General features: G+C 27.2%; 1 protein-coding gene across 1 annotated transcript; it reads right to left on the bottom strand.

Annotated features, from left to right (window-relative positions):
• Nucleotides 1-4,409: 4,409 nt before the first annotated feature.
• LOC108337225 (zinc-finger homeodomain protein 6) lies at nucleotides 4,410-6,466 on the bottom strand. The gene is made up of 2 exons (XM_052872450.1): nucleotides 6,185-6,466; nucleotides 4,410-5,877 (listed from the first exon to the last, which is right to left on the bottom strand). The coding sequence occupies exon 2, from the start codon at nucleotides 5,598-5,600 to the stop codon at nucleotides 4,638-4,640; it is 963 nt and encodes a 320-aa protein (XP_052728410.1). The 5' UTR covers nucleotides 5,601-5,877; nucleotides 6,185-6,466; the 3' UTR covers nucleotides 4,410-4,637.
• Between the last annotated feature and the right edge of the window lie 16,620 nt (nucleotides 6,467-23,086).

Raw genomic sequence — 23,086 nt, 5'->3', positions numbered from 1 at the left:
GAACAAAAAGTGTTTCAAGTATAAGTATATTATTCTATGTTTAAAAATTTTATTTTAAAAGGTAGTTTGGTTCGAACTGAGCTTGTTCCTAAAGATAATTTAATTCATTATATTATATTATTGTATTATTGTATAGTATATATATTTTCTTATATTATAAAATAATAATAATAACATTGTTATTATAGCTAATTCGAGAGTAATTTATTTCTTTAAACATTTTCACTTATATCAATTCAATATAACGTCATTTTTTCTTATTAAAGTAGATGTCATATTACATCTGAATTAGTTGATCTAATGTAAATAGCCCTATTATTTTGGTAAATTAAAAAAATAAATAATTTCTATATACTGAATATAATTTATGAACCTTTTAATCAATCAAAGTAAGTTAGAACAATATTTGTTTGTGGACTATGCAGCCCACTACCTTAGGTCGTAACATGTGTCTGTAGAATACAAAGTGGGTCCTGCTATTGGCACCTACAATTTTGCTATTGACATCCCGAGTTTTGACTTTAGAAAAAAAAAACACGGAGAAAACATGTTTATACTATCTATTGAAACAACCCTAGTGTATTACGAGTTCAAATACACAATGAAAATAAGTTTTCTGTCTTAAGGAATTTCACAACACACCATAAAAAAATAGTTGTGCAAATCAGAACACAATCCATTGTATACTAAATCTCCACACACAAGAAAATCTTTTTCGGTTGTGCTTTTATCATTTTGCACACTGTATTCCATAATGAAAGTGTAATATGAATCCAAATAAAGCATAACATTATTGGAAAAATAACTCAGTGAAAAATAAATTAATACGCTAACATTCAAATTTGAAACAAACAAATTATATTGTAACTGAAATCTAATTAAACCCAATATTTTCAATTATAACAAACCTAAACCGACGTAAAATTAAGTTTTTCATATGAGGGTTAATATCACAATCAGTGTCATACATAATTCCATAAATGTAATTTGGACATGATATAGAAAAAAGAAATGTGTGAATTGTAACCATAATTGATATTATTATGTTTGATACGCATACTTGTCAATAAATTATGTCTTTACATATAACACATACACGAAGACATAACCGATTATATCATATTTTTTTATTTATATTTACATTTTTATCTATTATAATAAAATAATTAATTAATTTAATATAATTAAAATTAATTATTTTTTATCGTTATTATTTATTAGAGACACTCATTCTTTGGGAGCGATCAACTTGAAAAGAAAATGAATTTTTATTTATCTATCTATTACATTCTCCTTACGCACACATATACGTGTATATATATATATATATATATATATATATATATATATATATATATATATATATATATATATATATATATATATATATATATATATATATATATATATATATATATATATATATATATATATATATATATATATATATATATATGTAACAATCTAATCTTCCAGAAACGAGAAATAAAAAAATAATATACTGAAAAATAAATTAGAAGATTATATAAATATTTTCTTTAATTAGAAATATTTTCCTCTAATTACAACCATTCCTTCAATCTAGTGAATGAAAATCAATCATTCTCAATGTACTTACAAGATCTTAAAATTTACTCGGAAGGAGCCCTTTTGTAAAAATATTTGATATGAAGTTCTAAAGAAACATGGGTTGTAATCACAAAGTCTTTATCTAGATTATCTTTGATGAAATTTTTGTCAATACCCAGAAGTAGACTTTCTATCGCCTGCATAATCAACATCAGTATATATTTTCATAGTCAATGTATCTTCCCTTTTGAATAATAGTCCATTTCTTGGACTTGACTGCAAGTACTGGAGAATTTTGTCAATTGTTTGCATGTGTCATCTCCTGCAATAATCATATCATCGACATAGAGAAGTAATAAAGTGAGTTTAGTTGTAGAATAATGCTTTATGAATAGAGTATGATTTCTTTGGTTTTGTTTGTATCCTAAGGAAACCATAGCTTTTGTAAATCTTCCAAACCATGCTCTAGGAGATTGCTTAAGACCATACAATGTTTTCTTTAGGAGGCCTACTTTGTTCCTTTCATTTTTCAATTCAAAACCTGGGAGAATCTCCATGTACACTTCCTGTTCTAGATTTCTATGAAGAAAGGTATTCTTCACATCCAACTGGTGTAAGTCTCAACCAAAATTAGGAGCCAAAGCGAGAACTACTCGAACTTTGTTCATCTTTTTCACTAGGACAAATGTCTCCTCATAGTCAATCCCATAAGTTTGGGTATAGCCTTTTACCACCAATCTAGCTTTATATCTTTTTATTGTCCCACATTTGTTGTAGAATGGTGCATAAGTGGATGTCAAAGCAAAAACAGTAAAAATGACAAGACCACCTGGTCCTTATTTATTGAAGTTCTCAAGGACATCCACTCACAACCATTAGATCTGGCATCATCTAATGGCAAGGGGCATGTGACGCTTCACATTTGACGTCAAAATTGACAACACACTTAATGAGGCAGCGCAAGCCTTCATCGCCAACAATCATGTTTTTAAAGACGAGCCGAGCGGATGTAACAATTCATGAAGCATCGACATGATTAGCAGAGCAACATAATCTCTCATCACTAATGATCGCATTTTTTAGGATAACTCAAGCGACAAAAAACCTTTTTCGCTTATGGTCTTCGTTTAAGCTCAAGGTTTAAGGGGGCTATGTATTGTACATGTATTAATCGATACACATTAATCGAGTTATCCCAACGAATCATCTCAGCTTGGAGGAGACTGGTCAATGATAATTAGAATCAACTAATAATCCATTTAATCTAAATAGGTTAGTAACGAGGTTTAATGGAATTGGACCATGATTAAGTCAACCTTAATCAAAAACCCTTAAAAACTATAAATAAAGGTCAAATGTATGACTCTTAAAACTTTTTAAGATGCAATTATTATAATATTAACCACTTAACTTATTAAGCTCGAACTCACTTAGAGTGTCTTTAACGAGTAAACTGAATTTATTAGGATGCATTTAGGATAACATTTATTATAACATTTTTAGGATGCATTTATTATAACATTTTTAGGATGCATTTATTATAACATTAATCACTTAACTTATTAAGCTCAAATTGACTTAAGAGTATTTTAACGAGTAAACTGAATTTATTAGAGTATCTGTAGAAAAAAAGAAGAAAGCTAAAAATTGATAAAAATTACTTTAAGTGTAACATCAATCCCATACACCCACAATAATAAGTTTTTATATTTAAATGCAGTACTAAGTTAACTATAATAAAAGTAATAAATTATTAAATACTTAAATTCATAAATAATTATAATATAAAATTGAATTTTCGTATAAATTATTATATTTTTACAAACTATTTAAGTGAAATATAACTATAAATATATGCGTATATAATTTATTTCTACCTTTTAATAATATCATATTTGTATATTTACCATTGTTATAATTTTGTATTAATAAAATAGCTTTTTATAATGTTATTTGTAAGTACTATTTATATATATAACATTTACTTATATTTATAGAATAATATATAACTAGGATTTAATGTTTAGATTTAAATCTTGTATTAAAAAAAATTACAACCACGTTGACCAACCGAATTCTTATTTGTTAAAAAAAAAACAGGTTGAGAATAGTTATTAATTCTAAAAGTGTTTGCCTTTTTGTAAATTTTTGGATAAATGGGTTCTTTACAGAAAAAAGAAAAATCTTACTACTACTGTACGTGAGAATCTCTTATTAGTTTATCTCTCTACTCTTGGCTGTTTGTGTTAGAGTTGGCTTTATGTGCCTGCTTGCTGCAACAATACCTTGTCAGGGAGAAAAATCGTATTGCACTTTTATACATACATAGTATATACATATCTAAAAGGCATGAAATCTCTGTCCTTCTTCTCTCCCTGTTTCTTTTTTATTCTTTTTTTTTTTTTACTTTGGTTATGCCATGATTTTATTCGTGTAGACCACACACCCACACATTGAATACCTCAGAAAGGCATTTTGAGAAAAGAACGGGTATTGTCTCCTCATTCAGCTGTCGGTGTCCTATTACAGGACAAATTTGACAAAATTGTGTGGTTGGGTGGATGTGGTGGTGGGATCCTATTTTCTCCAAAGCCCTCATCTTTGATTTTCAAGAAAAGTGAATGGGTTCACGAACCCAGGCTTGCCTTCCATGATTATCAAACAACTAAGTACCTCTAAGGATAATGCATGAAATGCTCATTCTCATCACCCAGTTTAACTTATAAATGCTTACAACCTAATCTATCCATATATCCCAGTTTCATGCATCGTTTTTCTTACCTATTTTTTCATCCGTTTTATTGGCACGTTTATATAGATCAAGGACACAGCCTGGATGATTGCTGATGGAAATTGAATGGTTAATTTGATTAATAACATACAGATGAGAATACACAATAGCATGGCAGCTTTCAACTAACGTCTCTAGCTAGCTTAGCGACCTATTTTCTTATACGTGATAGTATTCACATCTAAGATTTTAAAGTCTGAGTGTTTTTATTAAACACAAATTTAAAAAAAAAAAATCAACAATTAATTTGAAAGAGATGGAATTGATTAATCTAGGCTTACATTTGCTTCTTCTTCATGGCTTGCTTGTTGTTGTGCATCCAAACCTTGAAAACCTGTCTTTTTACACCGACCTGAGAGCAAAACTGATGCAGTTCCTGTTCATCTTGTTTCTGGATCTTCCACCCCACTTTCTCAGCAAACTCCATCATCTTATCCTTTTGTTGCTGTGAGAACTTTGTCCTGAACCTCTTCTTGGATGATGACAGTGGTGGCACTGATAACAATTGCCCTGCATCATCGGTCTGAAACATGTTGAGATCTTCGCTTGAGGACTCAGCTGGGGTCCCCCCAAAGCCCAACATCGCGGGCTGAACCGGCCCACCTGAAGGGGTAGCCACCACCCCGTGAAGGTGGGGTGTAGGTAACTGAAGATGAGATTGCGGAGAATGAATGACAATGTTTCTGTTGTTTTTGTTGGGGTAAGTGAGGTGGTAGTTGAGAACATGTTGTGATGATTCGCCTTCAGGTTCTTTTCTGTGGAAATTGCGGTGGCACTCACAAGCTGCACACTTGAAGGACTCTGGGGTGCCTTCTTCTCCATTTGGCATAAACTCCCCACACCCATCTGTGACATGACCCCCCATGGTGGCAGCATGATTCTTCAGACATTCTCGGTATCTGAATGTTGTCGTGAAAGTTGGTGTTGAGTGTGGTTGTGTTCTTGGGGTGGTTATGACAGGAGGAGAAATAGGAGTTGGATCTGGATCTCTTCTGGGTCTGTGAGGATGTGGAAGTTGAAGAGGGTTTGGTGGAAGAGAATTAGGGGGGTTGAGGGGATGGTGATGATGTGAAGTTGTTTGGGGTGGATCACTGAAAATCAACGTGTGAGATTGAGGAGGTTGGTCACTTCTTTCCCCTATTGGTGATGATAACTTGGAGGAAGATGAATTTCTATTGGAGAGGTTATAACCCAAAGTGCTAGGCATCTCTATTACCTTATCTTGCTCTCTCATGTCCATCAATAAAGAAGGCCAAGATCTAAACTTAATCTCATTCCCCTCTATTTTTTTTTTCTTATTTTAATAATAATCTAGTCTAAGCTTTTTCCTGTAGAAATGATCACAATCTGGCAAGTGAATTTTCCTTAACTGTGATTGTGGATCATCCTGTAGTGTGTTCAACCCTAATTCATCCCCTCTAATTAAGAACAGACTTAATCAAAGAAAGGTGACTTGCACACCAATAACAATGTTCTTTCCTGTGCTCATCTTGATATTGACGTTGTGTGTGGTAAACCTACCCATTAAATTTCAGTGGTCAGTATTAATAACACTATTAACCGTATATAGTAGCAGCACCAGCACGGGAAAAGTGTAAACAAAGCAGTAAGAGTACAATTTTTGTGAAAGAGAAAATTCTTAAAGACAGAAAGAGAGAGAGAGAGAGAGAGAGAGAGAGAGAGAGAGGACAATATAAACTGATATACTGTTGGAAATTGAAGGAAGCTAGATGAGCCTATCAACTGGGTCCCTAGGGAGCCCTCAGGTAAATAAGAAATGCAGGAAGCTTAATTGCACCAGCAAAAGAGAGAGAGAGAGAGAACCTGGAAATGAAAGACTAGAACAAGTTTTGACATAGAACAAGAGAGAGAGAATTGTGAAGTGAATGTGAATTGATGAGATGGGGAATAAGAGGGCATAGAAGAAGGTGTTGTTTCCTAGCATCCATCAAGCAGCAGAAAAATGAGCTAAAAAAAAGGAACAGTGGGGTTGTTTTGCACTCACGGAGAGTGATGACTACACTGCAAGTTTTGTCTTGCAGAACAACCGACAAGAGGTCATGTTGGTTCTCTATCTCTCCCACACCCTGCACGCTGGTCCAGCTCCTAATTATTGCCTTTCTCAGCCACTCTTTCAAACCCTAAACCTAAACCCAAACTAAAACCCTTCAAATAATAACATTTTCAATGTGTGGGGAATGCTAGAGATACACCTTTTTTACCACCAATTTTGGTCTCACCAAAGTCTCGCATTAGGATTAACCATGTTACTTGCAAATTACAGGTAAAACACCAAAACTTTTTTTCTCACTATGTTGACTACAGACAGATAAATATGTACTATAAAGTTAAATGTTATACCATAGATATAAATCAGTATGTTTTATTTGACTTTATTTTTAGAGTTCGTATGTTATACTAAAGTACCTATTTGGTTTAGTTTTTGTAAATAAAACATTATATAGATTCCATCACATAAATGTTGCGTGTTATGAAAAAAAGAGTGATTTGGTGTATTCTTTTATGGTAGGAATTAAATAAATGTCAGAATTTACAACCATACATTCCCTCTATGCCATCAATTAAGCCACTCTTTCATTTGGTGTGTTAAAGGGCACTAAATTTTTCATAGAATCTAAATTCTGCCCATTTAAAATATTTAACAATTTTTTTGTCAAAATTGTACATTCTGGTTGTAAATTAGCTTTTTCTTTCTGTGGGAAAAAAATACACTTTTGAATTGTTTAATGAATAATACTTTAACATTTGTTGCTTTCATTTTGATATTAAATTATAATAATGTTTGTGTTCTAGAATTTTTTTTACAAAGATTATAGTCTCTTTAAAGGTAAATTTTTTTATCCATATTTCACAACAATTAGATAGTGTTTTAGAGACTACATTATAATTAATATCCCTTTTCTTCAATTTTATGAAATAAAATTTAACACTTAAATATCTGAAATTTGTTTGATGAGTTCCTAAGTTTAATTAGGTAGGTATCAAATTATTTGATTAATTTAACTTTTATAAAAATATTTAGTAATTATTTTAAATACTTTTTTTTTATTTTTTTTATTTATAACTTATAAGTTACAAGTTAATTCAAATAACAAACGTCATATTTGTTTTAAGTATATTTGTGACCATAATAAATTATTTAATTATGCATGGGGTAAAGTGAGATATTTGTCACTTCTATTATTGAGAAAATGTTTAACAAATATTAAGAATAAAGATTTAATGTACAAATTATATAATCCTACTATTCAATTACACTATCAATTACTAAATTAGTATTTGATAAATTAGTATTTGAACTTGATAATAATAACAAATAATAATTATAATAACAATGTGTTTTCGCTATATTTTGAAAGTTCACTCTGATGTTAAGAATAAACTAGTAAACTTAAAAAGATTGTTATGCTCAAAAGGAAGTAGAGTTCTGAAACCCATTTCTTTTTAACTCCTTGAAAGAGCCTAACAAAACCATAATAAAATTTTATTAATAAAATCCTTAAATATAATTTATATTGATATGATAAAATCACTATAAAATTTTAATAAAATAGTGATTTAATACTGAGAAGATGTAAAACATAATAAAATAGAGATAATTCTATAAGAATATGACACGATTGTATTATTAGTAAAAATCGATATTTGTCATCATAATAATAAATAAAATAATAAAATAAAATATTTTACGGAGCAAATATTTTATTATCGCACTTATGGGAGATTATGACTATTTATTGAGTCTTTTATACTACAATATATATTATTAATATATCACACATACATTAATTATATTACTTTTTGTTTCCTATTTTCAAAATAGAAAATTTTTTGTCTAATGTGTTTTTTCGGAATTTAGAAAATTCATTGAAAAGTATATTATACCTTTTAAGAAAATTAATATATATTTTTTAAAAAAATATATCTATATAAATGAATATTGCACTTTATTTATAATAAATATTTAAAAAATGCAAAGACAGAAGTGTTTTCGCTAATATATATATATATATATATATATATATGAAAAGGATTCCTTTTTCTATCCACATTTATTTTCTAATTTTATTTTTTATATAATTTTTTAAAAATTAAAATAATTATTTTACTATTTTTTCTTTTTAAATGTTTTTTCAATTTAACCGTATTTTTTTAACTTAATTATTTTTTTAATCAAAAATTAACTATAGAATAAATAAAATATATTTATAATAAAATTCTATAATTATTTATATTTAATTTTATGCGTTTTCACTAGTTTATATTGTAAAACTTAGATAATTATGTATTTTATATTTACAAATGTAATAAAATAATGTAATAAGTTAATTTATCAGCCTAAAAGTCATAAAATAAAAATATGTGATTTTATTGTTGTGAAATAAAATTGAACATTTAAATCTCATAAATTTGTTTAACGGTTATAAATTCCAAACAACACTAAGAATTTTAGAAAACTTATGAAAGATAATAAATTGAAATTCTACTTGTTGTAAATCGGTATATACTTTAAATGAATTTACCATAGTTTTCGTTTAGAAAATATATTAAGAGAAATAAACAATTTATATTATTAAATTTATGTTTGGACTTATAGAAGAGAATATTAAAAATGAAAATAAAAATCAAATTATAAGAACATAAAAAACAAATTTATTTATGATATTAAAATAAAATTGCATACAAATCTTTTATTTATTTTTAAAATATTACATTGTCCTTTTTTCATACAGTCTTTAAGTTTTATAATATTCCACAAATTTTGTTTTAAGACTACATGTGCAAATATAATTTGATAAAACAATATTTTAGTCTGAAATTTAAAAAAGTGATTTGTTCTTTTGCTCATGTTTTCTCGTATTCGGTTCATGCGTAAGACACTTTAACAAGTACATGACAGACACCTGGGGTGCTGGGGACATCGAACTATAAAGATCTATTCACAAAAATTAATAATAACAAAATCCAATGTTTTATTCAGGGATGATGAAAGGTCGGTCAGACACAGTACATATTTCTTTATTCAATACACAACATAAAATTCGGTTAAATAGTTAATTTAATTTAGATTGCAATTTTCAAATTTATCGGATTAAGTGATGATAAATGATAAATATATAGTTAAGATCTTAAAATATATAATGATATTTAAGATGAATTTTTCATTAATAAAATAAAGAGGCTCCACCTAACCTGAGAGGAGTGAAGAAATTAAATGAATTTTACATAAATATATAGAAATAAAAGGTAATTTGTTTTGAGTGATGCAACTAAAGTGACAAAGTGAATGAAGAATTGTTGGAGTATTGCAGAGTTTTGTCGTGTTTTAGGGTATGTCAGAATCTGAGTATCTCTCTCTACTCGAGGCTGTTTGTGTTTATGTTGGTGGGTTTGTGCGTGTGCAGCAATATCTGCAACAAACTCTTTTGGTTGGACAAGGGATTTTACTTTACCACCTCACTTTTTTCACGCTACAAACAATTTGTGGAATTTGGTTTTCATTTCGCTTTCACGCTTCAACTTGTGTTTGTGCTCTTTGGGTTATGTTCTATTTCTCAAACTCCACTACTCAATGCGATACGCCTCATTACTGCTGCAATGTTTGACTCTTTCTTCCTCTAATTTATGGACAATGATCACTTAAATATGTTTTTTATTTTTTAAATTATTACTTAAAATTAGAATTCATTACTCTTTTCAACTTTAACAGAGTATCATCTTAAACTTTTTTGAAAATAAATAAATATATTCTTCTTACTTTAATGAATTGTTTTTTTACACAATAAACACATTTTAAATTGACTACATGAATATATTTAAGTTCAAAGGTTAATAGTGAATGTTATTTAACACATGAAAAAGTTTAACATACTTTAGTTAAAATGATTATATCCATTCGTATTTTAAGTTTAAAATTAAAATATATCAAAATTTAGGATATATACAAATTCTAATTTTATGTCTAAATTTAAGAAGTAAAGATATATTTAATCGAAAATATTCCTCGAGCATTATATTGTATGTGTCGTTGACCAATATATACCGACCAAATTCTCTAATAGATCGTCCAAGCCAAGAGGAGACCAATCAGTTACGATCAGAATCAGCTAATCATATAATTAATTTAGCATATTAGTAATAAGTTTAACAAAATTAGATTGTGATTAGGCCCCCCTAATCAAAATCTCATAGAAAAAACTATAAATACATGTTGAGTGTATGGTTGTTCCATAATGAAGAGACTTAAGGGATATTATTGATTTGTGCTCTATAATATGTCTATTGGGTCGGGTAGGAACACTTGATATTTTTGAAATTACTAGAAAAATATAGGCTATGGTTCAAATAAAGTTATGTCTATACTCAAGCATCCAAAGTAGTCTATACACATATCCCATTGAATATGGTTAGTTTGTGAATTTTTCACTCGTTCACGAAAGGTTTTATTGCATCTCGTGTCGCTACTAACTTGTTCTTCTCCTCCGACATGAAAGAGAGGTTTTGTCCTTATTTCCTCCACAAGTGATTGCATTTAGTTTCTCTCTTCCCTATCATTTTTCTTCGATCTCTACTTGTTTTAGCCTCTAAGTAAATGCAAACTACTGATACAATATGCATTTTAAAGTGTCTCCATTGAAGTTCTCCCATTATTTCTTTTAAGCTTTTGCATTTTGGAGGTTTGTGTCATTGACTAGTGGCACATTTTTCATTTTGGGTCCTGCCATTGTTGCATTTTGAGCTTTTGTGTTTTCCGTTTTGCAACATTGATCAAGTGACTCATAGCCTCTACATTGTTGCATTCTTACATTGTTATGCTCCCAAGTTCCTCTTTGGTGACTATTGGCTTTGAAAAATTTATATGATTGTTTTTTATTTGTATTATTTTTTTAATATTTTGTTCAATATATTTTTTGTATGCTTAATATGTTGAATTATTATTTATTTTTTAAAATTGGTTGATTATATTCTTAAATTTAGCTTGTATGAAATTGTTGTTAGAGTGAGCCTTGGTTTTTAGTTTGAGTGAGCCTTAGTTTTCTGTTTGAGATTCAATACAAACATTGATCATGAATTTCCTTAGTTCGATCAAGAATGTAGAAATTGTTTGAGAGAGTAAAGCATATAATTTTTGTTTTCTCCTATGCAATGGGAGTGTTTTCTCTTTAAAGACAACATTATGTGTGTCTCAAACTAGACTCTTTCTAATCCTTCCTTTATTTATAATTTTATCATATACTAGTATTCTTTGTTATAAAAATTGTTTGACTTTATCAATCTTCATTTATTCATATCTCTTTCTTCTTATTGTTATTATTTATTTATTATTATTTTTCTAAAAACAATGACTACTAAAAGTTGCTCTTTAGTAAAACATGAATGATTAATTTTTCTTTAAATGTAATGAGACATAAACTCAGGAAAACACTTGTGTTTAAAACATGAATGGTTAATTTTTCTTTAGATGTAATGAGGCATAAACTCATAAAAACACTTATATTTTAAAACATGAATGGTTAATATTCCTTTAGATGTAATGAGGCATGAACTTATGAAAACACTTGTTAATCTTGCTCTATTGTGACATTTATCGCAACATCACTTCATGGAACTAGACCATGAAGACCTTAATCAGATTTGTTAAGGGTTTGAATAGAGTGAAGAGGAACCAAGTGATATATCAGGTGGTGAAAATGATTTTATTGTCCTTCTCTCCTAAGATAAAAAATACATATTGGCTTCATTCTTTGATCAAGTTCTTTATGAAAACATACTTCAAAACCTTAATTTTTATCCCTATATTTTTCTAAAGATCATCTAAATTTTTAATGCTTAAAAAAAGCTTTTCAATAAATCAATTGCAAATTTGAATGAACAACTAACTAATTTTTTCCATTAAATTCAATTACCACGAAAACTCAATCACAACAATTATATGTTTATAGTTGTATTCAATATGGTGGAAATCACCTAATGAAATAAAGCATTGTCATCTAAAGAAAACAACAACTAGTGCAATACATTGGAGATCAATATTAGAACAAGTATTATTGAAATTGACAACATTCTCAAAGTCTTCTTTTGTTTCTGCATATTTGTGTATGGTGTGTGTAAGTGGATTAGGCTAAAAATGTGTTAAATTAGATTATATGATATTGACTAAGACTATTCCTAACAATTAGGTTATTCATTGTAACACTATAAGTTATAATATTATTTTATACTAATAACTCGATTCAGAAAGTAACATTTGATGTTATATTCACTAGTGCAAAAACAGTGTATAATGTCACGCGTTCAACATCCAACCACTGAATAGCCAACGTTAAAAATGACCAGTGACATTTTTGTAAATAAATGCAATTGTAGAACGTTGCAGCCTCATTTCAATTCGACGTTCTATGATGATAATTATTTAAATCAACGCGTCATTCTCTTTCTTCTTTCTTTTAAACCACCAATAGTACGTCTAATCTTTTAGGGGTTTGACGTAATATTTTTAATTCTTTTTTCTTTTTTCTTTTAAACAACAAATAATATGTCGAATTATGTAAGGGCTTCAACGTATTATTTGTCAGCCAGAAGCCAAAAAGTAACACATTTTTAATTCCTTTTTTTTCTTTTAAACCACATATAATACGTCGCCAAAAAGTAACACCTTTTTAATTCCTTTTTTTTCTTTTAAACCACATATAATACGTCGAATTTTGTAGGAGCTTTGACGTATTATTTGTCAGCCAAAAGTTTCCCCTTTTTAATTTGAGTGGGAGATTAAAAATTCATTCACTTTATCTTAGTGCGCGAGACCCTCTTCTCTTCTCAAACTTTTCTCGAAGTTTGACGACCATCACATGTAATCTTTCTTTCATTTGATACAATTAATGCATGTTAATTAACTACTTTATGTATAATTTTCGTTTGTTTTGACGGATTATTTTCGTGTTCTTGTCATTTATAGGCGCATTTTGTTTTCTCTCTCACTGGTGGAAACACTTTATTCCGACTAACCCACTTTTTGAACATTAGTTTTTTTTTTCGTTTTCGTTTTGAAGAACTTATTTGTTGAACTTGTTTGTTGTTTTTTTTGTTGAACTTGTTTGTTGTTGTTATTTGGTTGAACTTATTGAACATAGTTCATGCTTTATAAAATACGAAAAACTGAAATTTATTGTTTTTCTGCTTTTCAGGTCTCTGAAATTTGATGTTAATTTGATTAATGTCGAATTTTTTAAATTCGACATCAATTTAACGTCTCCCGATATGACGTCGACCTCAAATTCGACGTGAAAGACCAAAAAATAACGACATTATACAATATTTTTGCACTAGTGATTTTTTAGGTATTTTTATCCAATTATCAGATTTTGTTCATTACAAAATGTATTTTGACTTTCGAAAATATTTTTAATTTTTTTCAAAGTTCTATCCTTCATTGTTTTTAAAAACTGAAGACTAAAACCTATCACATACATATTTTACATTCACCAATTATGTTTTTCATTCGGAAATTCCCTTCTGCAATTAAAGATTCAAAAACATGATGTGCTTGATAAAAGAGTATAAATAAATAAAAACATACTTTAAATATATATCTTGCAACTAATCTAAAAACATGTTAAATAATTGACTGAAATGTTTTTCATAAAAAAATATGGAACTTAAATATTTGTTTGTCTTGGAATACATGTTGATGTTGTGTATCAAGAATAGTACAAGAAATCCATCTTAACAGAAATGTTTTACAAGGATTTGTTTTTCTTTTAACCCACCAAAAATATATGAAAGGTACTAGTAAGGGAAGGAGCTTCATCACCACTTGTTATTAAATAAGCATGCGTAAATCACAAGGTATTTAAGAAAGATGATACATCTTAAATTACAATATAAAAAATACAAATGATTTAAACATTATCTTACTTCACTCTAAAATCATAAATCAAATAAGCATTTGTAACATTCTTACTATTTATCTTAATAAATAATCAATTCTGTAAATAAAAGATAAAAAATACACATATTTTTAAGGCTTAGAAAAATTTATTATAGACACATTAAAAGCATAAAAGCTTAAAAGTTATGATAGAAGCATAAAAAGAAAACAAGAAAAGAATTAAGAAACAATAAATCCTTACATTGAAACTGTATGATAAAAAGAATTTAAATACGAATTTAGAGACAAATTTTTTTTAAGAAAAATAATATGATACAAAATTATCTTCTAAACATATGTGAGAAGTTCAAGAAGAAGAACATTCATAATTCAAATGACCAATGTTAAGGTTAAAGATCAAAACATGTCTCATTGAATCTTATAATGTTCTGTGAAAAGAAACTTTAAAGAACATGAAGATCATGAATACAATTAAAAAAAAATTAGGATATTAAATAAATAGTACTTTTATTTTAATTTTAAATGTTAAATTCGTTGAGGGCTTCCCTAAGCGAGAGTCTAAGTATGTAATTTTTGTTTTTTATTTTTATGTGTTTTGGGCTTTGAGCTTTATTTTAGAATTTCTAAGTTTTTTTAAACATTTGTGTTTATATATAGGGGCATCAAATACATATATAAACATTTTTGAATCATAATATACACATTTGTATCTTTTGGTTCTTGGATTAGAAGTTTAATTCTTATGAAAGATTAACATCTTTCTAATGAATCTTCATCCTGATTATTCAAATTTAAAAAAGATCATACTATTTCGTGGACATCATGATATTACTAGAGAACCATGTAATCAACGTTTGCATGGAAAAATTAATTTGAAAGCAAATTCTTATAGTGTTCAAATAGATTCTAACACTCAAGCTACTCTAATTATTATATATGCTTTTCATCATGGCCCATATAATAAAGATAGTTATTTAGGTAAAGTATGATTGTTATCATAATTAGGATCACAACCAGATCATGAGAAAACTTTTTTTGAAAATAAAATAGAGAAATTCGTTAACATAATTTATTAAGAAAAATTATAAAAAAGTAGAAAAAGGATAAGATGCATATATAAGTTTGAGATCGAGAGCAAGTTACACATTGTAAAGAAAATATTAACACCTATAATATTCATCTAAAAGACCATTTTCTTTAATTAAGTGTGGAAAATAAACGTTATTTTTAAAATATTTGTTTCTTATCAGCATCAAACAAAACTATTCTAGTCATTTACTTACTTTTTAAAATCAAAAAAAATATTTTCATTTATTTGAGTCTGACAAGAATTAACCTGTTTTATATATTCCTATTTTGAATAAAAAAAATCAGTGTTATGAAATAAGATTTTAGAATGATATTTGTTTTGGAATGTTTATGTATGAAAAAACCTTACTTTTATATATTCTTCTTTATAATAGAAAATAAAAAATTACGTAATTGTTTATTATAAAAAGAGATACTGTAGTTGGTTGATATTTTTAATTTTGAAATTATATATATATATATATATATATATATATATGTATATATATTGTATTTTCAAAGTTTTCTCAATTTTTTAAGTTTATTTTATTTTATTTCTTAGACAAAAGTATAGGATCACAGTGAATATTGTTGTGATGCCCATAAATAAAAATCATGTCTTGCATGAAACTTTACAATGAATTGATGGATGTACATGCATACACACAAGCTCTCATTATTTAAACTTCTAAGTTTTTAACTATCACTAATATAATATGAAATTATGTATCGAAGCAACCAAAACTTATATTCTATATCCACCTATTTGAATGAGTGTGAATGAATAGACGAAATATGTACATAAATATGTTACTCAATCAAAATTTATATTCTATATCCACTTATTTGAGTGAGTGTGAATAAATAAATGAAATATGTACATAAATATGTTACTCATTGTATATTTCATATAATCAAACATAATTTAAATTTTCACATTTTGGTTTGTGGGATTGAAGTTAAGTCTTTTCACACAAATTATCTTTTGACTTCCAAGCTTAGGTTACAGTTTGGTCATTAATTCTCCTTGCATGGTTCAATCCGGTGTCACCTACATTAAGCATTATGACATTCAAGTCAGTGTTTGTCTGAACAATTTGATAATAAATGCGTAGTAAAAAGTATTAACTACCTGAATATCAAACTTGTATTTGTGATGGACTTAGGACTGATTCAATTACATCCATATCTACTAATAATCTAACTTAGGATTAACCTAATTACTTTCGATAGTTAATCTTGTTTGTAGTCCGACCGATCGATTTACCTGTCATTTCGTTACTGGATGGTCAATCACTCTCTATTCATGATTGACCGGTCATACAATATAAGTCATATCATACAAAAGTTTATATCACCACAAAACACATTTTACAAAGTTTAGCCTAACAATATCGAATATCTTATATAAGTTCATGATGATTTTATAATAATAGTTTACATGATAAAATGTCATTATTTACTATTTTATTATATTTATTTTTAAAATATTCTCATAGCATCGAAGAATCTATTACGGCTCGCTCAAGTCTCATTCTACCCACCTTATTTCATATAGTTTCTCACAAATTTCATAAACGAGAAAGTGTGGATAAAAATATTAAAAGATTTAATCCTTATTTATAATTTATTTGGTCTCTGAAACTTATAATTCGTTTTTATCTTTATATATTTTTTTTCTATATTTCTTAAATAGAATAAATATGATCTCTTCCATTAATAATATTAAAAGATTATCACTTGTCATTATATTAGTTTTTTTCTTTTTTTGAGTTTTATTAATCTTGTTTCCTTTTTTTTATTTTCTTCTCCCTCCTCCTCTTCTTCTCCAAACCTCTTCACCATTACTAGACTTCGTCACAGTGGAAGCTCATCGCAGCCGCCCACATCAACGATGAGAAGGAGGCAGCTCTCACCAAGCTTTGGTGTCACTCTTCTTCCAAACCCCGACTTCCCCGTCTTATACATTTTAAGATTTAAATTTTGAAAATCAACCCTAACTCATTCCTATTATTTTTAGCAATCATATTTTATTTTAATATATACTTTTGATTTAGGAAAAAAAGAACGTTATCTCTATTATTTGTAACCATTTCTCAATTTTTGCGTGCCATTTTTCAATTTTTTTCCTCACTATTTATTTTGTTGCTAAAATGAAAGGAGATCCTAAACTTTTTTTTGTTCACTATAAATAATACGAAACGCTCTTAGGATGGTAAAATAATCCGTGGATATGGATATCTGCAGGTAAAATCTGTTGGAGGTAGTTATTATCTGCAAATATTTACTATCTGCGGGTAACGGGTAGCGAGTATTTTAATACCGACTTCTAAACGGGTCGGATACTGATAATACACTATTCGATATCCGCAAAAAAAATTATATATTTTTAATTAAATTTAATTAAAAATAAAATAAAATTATATTTTATTAGGTTAAATTTATTTAAAATTAAATTTTGATTTATATGTAATTTATATTACATATATATATATATATATATATATATATATATTTGTAATTTTATTTTAAAAATGTATATATTTTTTTTCGAATACTCACGGATTTTAAAATATCTCGGGTATTTTTCTTTTTTTTCCGATGCTTACGGATATTAAAATACCTCGAGTATTTTTTAAATGAGTACCTGCGAATAGCGTACGAGTAGGTCGAATTTTTACCTTGTGAGTCGGATTACGGGTAGACACTATCTGTATCCGATCCGACCCGTTATCACTCCTAACTAATTATGAATATTTTTTTTATTGTAATAATAAATAATCATATTTATTTCTCCTCTTCCCTTTCTCCGCGAAATAATTTCTCTTACCCTTCTTTTTTATATTCATTTTATAGTTTCGTTTTCTCTTCAATAACATGGGATAATGACAATTTTAAATATGTACACCTATTCTCCACAAGGATCTGTGACAATTTTTTTCTGAATGAAATTTTGACTTTTAAATAAGGTTTGATGATAAAGTATTTTTTTTTAATTTAAAACGAAAGTTCCTATGAAGTTAATTGTTGGATTATCATACTTTATTGTCGATTTATTTTTCATATTAAAGGATAACTTCTCCCGCAGTCTCTGTGCACATCTTGTTTAATTTTGGAAAATGTTTTAGACATTATATTTTCGATCTTTATAAATAAAAAATACTTATTTTAGTATAAAATGATCTGTATTCTTCATTTATAAAAATAGGAAAGATACAATCCTTGTCCTCTAGTAAGAGTTGTTTTGGGTGCTGCAATTGGTTGCCCCCACAGAGGCAGAAATCAGAATCCTGCTGAGAGACTCAGAATGTATTCGGTCACCAAATCCAACAAGGAATTGTAACCTAACCCGATAGGCGTTTGAAACCATGAAGGATGTGATATAAAATAATAATTAATGGAGTTAAGAGTAATTGATAGTATTGAAGAAGTGGTAAGTTTGATGAAGTAAGATTAGATTTAGGTTAATTAAAAGAAGGTTGGAAAGGAAAGACAGGAAAATCTAAGATGCAGGGGTGAGGGGTTGGTGGGTCACATCAGGTATCGCACGCGGGTTACGTAATGCAATGCAAAGTGGAATAGTAGAAAAGAATGGTGGTGGAATTTTACCTTTGCACTGTTCAATCTTCACGCACTGTGGCGTGGATTCTCACGATTTCTTCCTGCTCTTCTGCCATTCCTATCCCATCCATCCATCCATCAATCACACTCTCAAAGGCCACCAATGCCTTCTTATTTCCTATTCTCTTTATTTTTCATCTTCTTACAACTTATTCTTGACTTCAAGAGCATGTAGGTTTTAGATGGTTAGACTTTATTCTACTTCCTAACGAAATTAAGTTTGTACAATATGATAAAACTGAAGACTTGGGAAACATTTATAGAATGTTGTTTTTCCTTCATAACGTCCGTTTGTTTGATACAGTGATTCTCATCGTATCTTTCTGATTTATTAATTTACATAAAAAAATCAAGAAACAAATATATAAACATCGAACATGCATTAAATATTTTAATAGTTGATAAATATTAGACGGTGTGATTATTAGGCTTTTTCAATCATTTTTAATTGAAAACATACCAAAATATCCTTGTCATAGTCTTAGACAAGTTCACAGTGTGGGTCTATCGAGGAGGAAGGGTGAGTCTCTTCCACATAAATATATTTCCCCTCCAGCGAAAGTATTTTCAACTAACCACAATCATAAGTAACTATTTTTAACCGTCGTATCTTAACGGAATTCGCTTACCTGAATATTCTTTACTAAGAAGACTTTCGGTATAGGGATCATTATACTCGTTTGACAAGCTATCGGCTATGATACCACTGTTGGGTCTTTCGAAGAGGAGGTTCCCTTGTGGGTTACACAAACACCAATAATATCCGAGCCAACTATATAAAGAATTGACACCACTCTTTACCTAAAACCTTAAGACAATGAGTTAATGAGTTTTTCATCTTTATATACTACTTTACTTTCTTATTTCTATTCAATAATGTGGGACTTAGACTCACACTTAGATACCCAACACACACAACCAAAATCAGAGTTACCTTCACTGCAAACAATGCATATCACATATCAAACATCAATAAAAAAAACTCACTTCATGCAAAGACATAATTTCAAATCAAATTCAACACAACAATTCATCACAACACGTCATCATACAAATTTAATCTCATCACACCATGGTATATTTAAATTTAAATGTAGTTTCCCTTACCTGTTGTCCTTCTTTTGGAGATGCTTTTAGAGCTTTGTATCACACATGATATTTTAACTATATAGATAATCGTATTAAATAACTAAGCATATTACAAATATCATAATTCAACATGGATTCAATTTAATATGATTTGAGATACATGTATAGTTCTCATATTCAGTTGAACCTCAAAACACTAATGTACATATAAAAACAAAGCAAAAACGAACTTACATTCATTCAGTTTTGATTGGATAGATATAGAGAGTTCTTTATCGTGACTCCATTAGTAGTTTTTGACTCCATAAGAGAAAAGGTAAAGGAAATTACAAAAAAAATATTTTTATAAAATGAAAGTTAATTATTAAAAAATTATCTATAATTCAACATTTTAATGATAAAATAATCGATTATTATATTTTAACAACTATATATTTACTATTCTTCAATCTTTTTTCTATATCCTTAAAAAAATAATGTAAGAAAAACTACGAACAAATAAATTATCTAGTCTAGACGAAAGAGACTATTATATCCTCCAATAATAATCGTTTCACATTTAAATATTTTTTACATTTTTTTTCATTCGTACATAAAATTCATTACTTTATTTTTCATTTTTATCCATATACCACTATATATAAAAACACAAAAAAAGTAATGTGAGAAATAAGTTACTAACTCTTATGTTTTTTTTCAATAGGGAGCCTATAGTGAAAGGAAATATTTTTTATTATATAATCAATAGTGAAAATAAATTGAAAATAAAATTATTTAAATTAAAGATTTATTGGAAAATGTAAATATTATAATTGATTGTGATTGATTTAAAATAGTTAAAAGTATTTAATAATGGAGATATATGTGTTAGTTGTAGGCATTTTCAATGACTTTGTGTGAGTAGATAATAAATAATATGATAAGTTACATTTTAACCCCTCATAACCTAACAAGAATAAAGGGTAGAAGGATGTGTCATTTTGATTTTTTTTTTATGTATTTTTACTAACTTCACCTGCGTAACAATGTAACTTAATAAAGTTAATTAATTAGTAGAAAATTTTAAATAAATTTGATATGATTTTAAGGTGAGTAGTTTGACTTCATATTTAGTAAAATTGAATAAGATTAATAATATGTATAAAAAAAACTTATAAATTGATTATCTAGATTTTAGGTTAGAGGTGTTAATATTTTATATATAATGTCCATAGTTTATTGGTGACAAGTTTTTCTAACATTTTCATAAAAATCCAACAAATAATATAGTAAATATGAAGTAAATATAATATATCTTAAGGTTTTAAATTTGAAGTGGTATTTTAATTTTTATCGTGCAAATAATAATTATGAGTTACCCAATTTTGTCTTTTTTTAATCTATTTGCATTTTGAATATTTCCTTGAAATTAATAATCTCACTTTTTTCAAAACAAAGATTTAATTTGAAATGTCATTAACTTAAAATTTGGGATTCCAATCACACATTTATAGATTGCACTTGATTCCTAGTCAATTCAAGCATCTTGTTATGCAAGCTTCAACTCTCATTGATACGGGAGAATGCCCGAGAGACCAAATCAGATTCATACTTTCACATAATACTTTCCCATCATTCTATTCATCGTGTTAAGCACCATGTTTATATCCTACAAACATTAAAATAAAAATAAAGCTTAATTAGTATGATTGTTTTCATTTTGATAGAAAAGTTATAAGTTGGTATTAGTTTAATTTTATTTTAATTGTATTTCAAATTTTGAAAAAAAAGTTCTCAATTTTTTTAAATATTAAAAACTTTAATAAAATGTGTTAATATATATATATATATATATATATTAATTGAATAATTAATTAATTTATTTGCAAAAAGTTTTATTATCGAATGTTGTTGTTGTGTCACCTGACACTAACATATAATAAGATAGTGTCACATATTAGTTTTAAGTGTAAGTGTTTTGATTTTAATTTACTCTTTACATATTTTTTTTTTTTTACTAAATTTAGTTTTGATTTTTTTAAAATAAAATAATATTATTTTTCTTCGAAACCAAATTAATTATTTTTACAAATGTTATATTGATATTTTAATTAAAAATTATTTTTTAACATATTATATTATTATATATTATTAATATATATTATGCTAATTTATGTTTTTATAAGATTTGAAACTAATTAAGTATAATTTAAAAAAAATATAAGTATTTAAAACTAATATGTTATTAATTCATTTTTTTATAAGAATTAATTAATTAATAATATTTATACAAATAATAAATTTAATCTTAATCAAATTTATTATCTTTTAAATGTTATATTAATATTTATATTAAAATTTATTAATAAAAATGATTAACAAAAAATATGAGTTAATAATATATTAAAGTTTATCAAGAAAAATATTAACAAAACGAGTTAATAATATATAATAATATAATATGTTAAAAGATAATTTTTAATAAAAAATATTAGTATAATATTTATATAAATAATAAATTTGATTTTAATATTACTTTTTTTTATTTTAGGATTAAATGGAATCAACAATATATATATATATATATATATATATATATATATATATATATAAATTAAATTAAAATAAAGAGACTGACATTTCACATCACTAATCTCTAATATGAACAACAAAAAATTTTACAAAAATAATTAAATAAAAAACATATATGTATGCTTTTAACACTTTTAGTAATTTCTTTTAAAAAAAATTAATAAAGACACTTTTTCAAAAATCATAATACAACTGAAACAAAAGAATTAAATACATATCCACTTGAAACTTTCTTACCAACTTGAAGAAATTAAGCTATAATGTTTTACACTTACACATGTTTGAATTTATGTACTTGAAAGAATAAAAAACCGCTTTGTAGCTTTCTGCAAAAGTAAAGTAAAGCAAATAAGTACTATAGATCTTCTTTTCTTTTTCTTTTTTTATTTTTTCCTTTCGGAGTTGTGATGTGATCCTTGATAGAATGGAATAAACTTTTTCTTCCTGCAGAAAATCTGAACATGATA

This window comes from Vigna angularis, chromosome 1 (genome assembly GCF_016808095.1).
Source record: "Vigna angularis cultivar LongXiaoDou No.4 chromosome 1, ASM1680809v1, whole genome shotgun sequence".
NCBI lineage: Eukaryota > Viridiplantae > Streptophyta > Magnoliopsida > Fabales > Fabaceae > Vigna > Vigna angularis.
This window is presented reverse-complemented; position numbering and strand designations above follow the sequence as displayed.